Source organism: Rissa tridactyla, chromosome 2 (assembly GCF_028500815.1).
Source record: "Rissa tridactyla isolate bRisTri1 chromosome 2, bRisTri1.patW.cur.20221130, whole genome shotgun sequence".
NCBI classification, from domain to species: domain Eukaryota; kingdom Metazoa; phylum Chordata; class Aves; order Charadriiformes; family Laridae; genus Rissa; species Rissa tridactyla.
This window is the reverse complement of record NC_071467.1, coordinates 145,789,964-145,795,963: the sequence shown is the minus strand read 5'-3', so window position 1 is coordinate 145,795,963 and position 6,000 is coordinate 145,789,964. Positions and strand designations below refer to the sequence as shown.

The 6,000-nt window shown below is 38.2% G+C and overlaps 1 protein-coding gene across 4 annotated transcripts in view; it reads right to left on the bottom strand.

Moving 5' to 3' along the window:
* Positions 1 to 3,064: 3,064 nt before the first annotated feature.
* Positions 3,065 to 6,000, bottom strand: part of LOC128904906 (macrophage mannose receptor 1-like) — a 34,073-nt gene continuing 31,137 nt past the window's right edge. For 2 of the 4 annotated variants that reach the window (XM_054189907.1, XM_054189908.1), the window contains exons 29-30: positions 4,921 to 4,956; positions 3,065 to 4,557 (exon numbers count right to left, since the gene is read on the bottom strand). In XM_054189907.1, coding sequence (XP_054045882.1) covers positions 4,358 to 4,557; positions 4,921 to 4,956 — 236 coding nt within the window. In that variant the 3' untranslated portion in view covers positions 3,065 to 4,357. The remainder of the gene's footprint in view (positions 4,558 to 4,920; positions 4,957 to 6,000) is intronic. The other 2 variants (XM_054189906.1, XM_054189909.1) reach the window with 1 other exon arrangement.

Here is a 6,000-nt window from a genome sequence, read left to right as displayed (position 1 = left end):
AAATATGTAAGTAATGAAAAAACCCTTAGAGGCTTTCAGGGTACACTTTACCTCTGTTTTCCTGAATGTTTAAAGCATTTAAAATACTCAAAAGGCTGAAAATTATTTTTATAATTGTAATGAATGACTTCGCATGTTACAAATTTCATATAATTTATAAAGGGAGCTTGTAACCCACATGGCCCAGATCTGGTCCGGCCTGTTAAATACAGCAGCTTATAAAGGTGAACAAAAAGAAAAGTAGGCCTGATACCTTCTAAAGGATATAATAAACAGGTAGCAGAATATAAATTAAGTAATCAAAATTAGCGCATACATAATTAATGGGCAGTAGCAAGAAGATGAATTGTTTCATGACTCCTTTTAGGATCCATTGTTTGAGAGATACCAGAAGGGTTGAGAGAGAGGACTAAGTTTTATCATGCTGGGTACTGTATTTACTGTCTCCAAGGACTTATAATTCACTGTGACACTACTGCGTGTCTTTCTCTTACAACATAAATGCAACGAGGAGAGTTTACAGTTAAAACCAGCCTGGCCAGCAGTGCCAGTCCTGTTGTCTATACTAAAACTTGCAGTTCTGTCAACAGTTTAGTCCATTGCGCAGCAGTAGTATCAGGTTCAAAATCTTCTAACAGGTGCAAAAGCAAACTAGCACAGAAAACTGAAAAGATTAATTCTTGGAGAGCTGACTTTGTAATTTTGAGAACAAATTAGTTGTAATTCCATAGATTCCCATGTTATAATTCAGGTATTTCGAACACAGTATCATACCAACTCTTCTGTGGCCACAGTTGAAAAATAAAGCTTTTCCTTTGGCTGCAAGAAAAATAAGGATTCTATATTTCCATAACTGAATTACATTTCCCTGTCACAGAATGATCACAGTCTAGTTACAGAGGAGGTGATATGTCCTTCAGAAACTGGTAAGGAAAATCAGGCAGCATTTATTTATGAAAATGAGAGGAAGAATCCTACGCAAATACATGTGCACACATCAATACAAACACTTATATTTGACAAGAGTGCTGATGTGTCTTCTCCACTCTGAAGCTAATTTAAACAGAGGCATAATAAGCAGTGGTTTTCTCATCCCAAGCACTGAAGTGACAGTGGTTTTAAGTATACAGGACTTTTGAAGAGAGAAGTGTGCACACAACTGAATTGTGCGGAAACACTGGGATTTGGGATTAAGCATTGAAAGCAGTAAGGGTTTCGTCTGCCCTGTGCAATTCAACCAAGTGCCAGCCAGCCGCCTTCTGTGTCTGAGCAATGCATGAGTTGTGTGGCCAATGGCTTACTCATATTCTATATCAAGTCCAAAAGACAAATACAGAGGAGTCAGAGTGTTTGGACGCATTGATCTCTGCCCCTGTGGCTGTTCAGTTGTTTGAGACTCAGTAGATGGAATGACCCATCCTTGCTATGGCCATGCTCTCCCACGCTGCAAGCAGTGGGTAAAGATGCCAGTGCCTGCCTGACGCAAGCAGGTCTGGCCGGGGCTGTGGGTCTCCTCCTGTCAGCCCTCTCCCCAGGTACGAGCACTGCTGCACTGGCTCACGCTGCCCTCACCTGTTTTCACTGCTGTTCTCACCACAGTGCTCCGTCTTTCCTGTTTCTGTAAGACGCGCTTTGGATCAGCCTTTGCAGTGTCTCAGTCTCTTGCACAATCCTCTTTATATGACATTTGTAAGTCTCATATAAGGCATAAGGTATGCTGCTCTTGCATGATGTTCAGTCTAACTATAAAATAGCTATACATAAAAATGTATGTATAAAAATGTATATCCTTATATGACCTCCTTATGTGCGCCTTTCCGTATTTTCTTATTGCAGGAGGAGCAGCATACCTTATGCCTAGCCTGTGATCCCGTCCTTGTTCAGGCATGATGTGCAGTCTAACGACAAAATAGCTGTACATAAAAATGTATGTATATCAAAAGATTTTCATATGGTAACACAGATAGCTGGCATGCAGAGCAGCCTGACTGTTGAGCGCTCTGTGCTTCCCACGTGGTGGTGATACCGGCCAGGCTTCTCCTCTGGAGGTCCTAGGCTGTGCTGAATTTAATCACCAGAATACCTCTGTTATGAGCTCCCAATTTTTACAGTTAACCTACAAATAACTTAAAAAAAAAATTAGTCTCTTCTATCATATCTTTCCTTTTTTCTTTTGGGGAAGGTGATTTTAATTTATCAGGTTCACTAAGCTGGGCATATATGCGGTAGGATCCTGTACTCTTTGTAAGTATAGAACAGGAAAAGCACTTCCACTATTTACTCATCCAAAAGGCAAGTGTAATGATGTATTCCCAGATTTCTGTAGCACATACCAGGAAACAATTTTATCTCTAGTCATCTCCATGGGAAGCAGGTGGTGTTTTTCTCATTTGCACAGTTTCACGCAACGTTCTCTCAGCTATTTCCTATTTCCTCCTGAAAATAGCAGTGACTGTTTCTTTATCACAGGAGCTGATATTACAGGACCTACTATAGTAATTTAAGGAATTTTTTTTTGTCTAAGGGCATAAAAGCCTGGGCTTTACAAAGTGTGCAGAGGACATTAATTGTAAAATTTACTTTTGGTTTACTTTATTTTTAACTCTACTTTAAAGAACCTGTAGGGTGTTTTTGTTGGTTTTGTTGTTTGTTTTTTTTTAAACCAGGTGTCTTGGTTAAGTAATGTCACACAGGCATACCAGAAAGAGAAAAGCCATACAATCTTTAGACATCTTTCTGTATCTGTGATTGGTGCAACTTCTTTACAAACTTACAAACTTAGCCAAAGATGTAGAATAATGTGTGTCCATCCAGCAAAGGAGTGCAGGGGAAAAAAATTGAAAGCTCAGGAGGAAGCATGTTAGCAGGGGTGCCCCATGTTTTAAGATAGCCCTTGATAAAACAACTGAAGTAGGTATTCCTAAAGGAAGGGGGTACTTCCATTCTAAGTAGCTATCAATAGCATTTTTACTTAGGAGCCTTTATTATTTACTGGATATCTAGAAAAAAGGTAAATAATAGAGGTAATACAAGCGTGTTCTTAAGCTCCTGAGGCATAGGCACAGATGTCCTGGTGCAGAAACCTGTTCTACTTATTCCACATATTCTCTTTTCTTTAAAAGAGGTCTTTAGCATGACATCATCTTCATGTCAGTCAGAGACTTTAAGCATAGGGAGAGGGTAAGAAATTCTGCCTACAGTTCTCACAGAAGCGCCAAAGAGAATCTGTTTCCTGTTACAGATATTTGGTAGAAGGTCCTCTGCTCTAGCCCTGCTCCTCTGTGTGCTTCTTCGCTGGGGCCTGTTAGTGCCAGGTGCCCTCCTGTGGCTTGGAGAAAGGTGTTTTCATAACTCAGGAGGAACGATGCACGTCTTAAAACACAGAATGATAAACTGCCCCCCTGAGGCAAACACTGCTATTGTGTACAATTGAAGAAGATCTGAAAGGGGACCAAGGCAGTACATCATCAAACAAAATTATGACAAAAAAATGGAAGGATTTATTTTAAAAAATTACATTGGTGATTTTATTTCTCTAAACTGGAGAGTTATATAAAGCAGTATAAGATAGCCGTTTATTATACATGCTTGGATTTTAAAAGGGGCATCTCTGTATACTGAAAGCATCATTATTGAAATAAAACCCAATGGAAAGATCACCTACTGTTGTACTTTTATTATCAATTTGAACCTGTCAGAAAAATGTTGATATTTACTGAATAATAGAAAAGTTCTATGCTGTAGAAAATGGCATAATTATTCCCAGAATTCAGACTAGAAGTAGGTATAAAGGAGTCTCTTCAATTTTTTTCCATCTTTCCATCTATATTCTGGTAAGGAAATAATATTAAATTCACAGATAGAGGTATTATATCAGGTTTTACATGAAAGAAAAAATAGTGTTGTAAACTGTGAAGCTGAGAATCTGAGATGAGCAGTGTTTCCCATCATAGTCCAGATAACACTGATGTAATACAGCAGGAAAAAATAATGTAAAGATATGAGTAATGATTTCCCCTGCGTGCGAAAAGGAGAATTTCTGCATTGAGTTAAATAAAATGATTTCACATAGTGAATATCTGTGAGAGTTTTCCCATAACACCTCTGGAGCCGGCTTTTCAGCCACGCTCCCTTATGTGAAAAATCTATGTGTACTCCCCAAACTAAACAAACTGTAACACTTTGTAGGGAATTTTGAAAGGAGCATGTATGTGTGTGTGTTTATATAAAACCATGAACTTTATTTTTGTGGCAAGAGGAGACTATTATCTGGGTAGGAAAATGCAAAGCTCGTGTAAGATTTCACCGATTCATAGGCAGTTTTTTGTTAGTTGGAATATACAGGGATTTTGTCGGACTACATGTCAGTATGTGCATCTTTTTCTTGGATATCCACAGTTGCTTCTGATCCAGTCATTCTGGTTGAAGTAGGTAGCAGGTTTTGTCTTTTCCTCCTCAAGTAGAAATAAACTATACTTCCAGCTCCAACTATAGAAAGGGCTAGAAGAACGTACAGCCAAATGATGCCAGCGGAAAGTACTTTCTCCATTTTTTCTTCTGTAAGCGGATGAAATGGAATCAACAGTTTTGATCTTAAGAGATTTCAGGATCTAATATTTAAGGGGAATTCTTTAACCAGAAATCAGACAAATGCAATATGCATGTAGATTTTCAGTTCAGCGAGTGGTTTTGTTATTTTTTTTACTAACAAACCCAAACAAAATATGATTAAATCTGATCAAAACCCAATTTACTTCCTATATCTAGATACAGATATACTCCTATATCTAGATACAGATGTAGTTTATGGACTTTTTATTTTTAAGTACTCTCAAAAATAGTACCTATAAACTATGTAATTATACTCTTGTTGTATTTGAGCATCTCCTTATAATTCTACTTAAAAGGAAGTATTCTTACCTGTGTTTTCTGTTGACATCTCTGTGTTTTCAGGCACTTTTGAAAGGAAAATAAAATGTTTATTCTGACCGCTTTAAAAACAAATGAGGCATTTTAAACTTCCTGAGTGCAGATATTCCTGACAATTCCCCCTCAATCCAACTTGCTGATGACATTTCTCTCCCAGAGGGATGGAGCTAAGCATGTGTGAACCGCTAGTTGGATGATCGGCTCTTTCATCCCGAGAGCATCTGACCTCCTCAGTTGAGATACCCAACAAGACATGAACTTAGAGTCAGATTTCTGTTATTTCTAAAAATGTTTTAAAATGTTAATTTCTGAGAAACCGCCCACAGGATCCTTAGTCGTTTTAGGGTATTTTCTGAAACAGGAAAAAATTGCCGAATGAAGGTGTCAAGTGTTAGAGATGTGTCATGAGCATTTAATTTGAGCTGAAAACATCTTCTTTGAGTTCAGCCCCTTCTGTCAGAGGCAACCATTCCATGTGGATGTATTTCCTAAGGTAATTGCACTTCCTAAACTTAGCAGGTAAGGGAAAGTTGAACAGAAATATGAAGTTTAACCAAACAAAATGTTCATGTTCTGGACCACTTCCACTTAATCTCAGTTGGTGATCGAACTCATGCATTTTTGCGCAGATGACAGTTTTGCTATCAGGATGGCACCAGCATTTCATTAAACATGATTCTATTATACTGTAGATAAAGGATGCCACAAGAATGTATGTTATCATTTTCCTCTAATCCATCAGCTCAGAGGACTGTAGTGAAAGGAATCACCAATTCCAACATTTCTGCAAGACAGTTTTCATTGCACTCAACAGAACAAGATTTTTTTTGAGAATATATTCGGCTGAAATTAAACAAAACATTGCTTTTGAGCTTATACTGTGTGATATTTGAGGGAAAATGCCACTGGCAACTGGCTTTTTATTAAAAATGAGTGGTCTTTGACCATTCTTTTCCTTAAACACAAGGATCAGAAGCAGTCATGATGGCTGCATGGGGGTGATGGTAATTTTACAGGACTTCTTTAGCCTTCTGAGGAGGCAGTTGGAAGCCATGTGGCAGTATTTAGGCA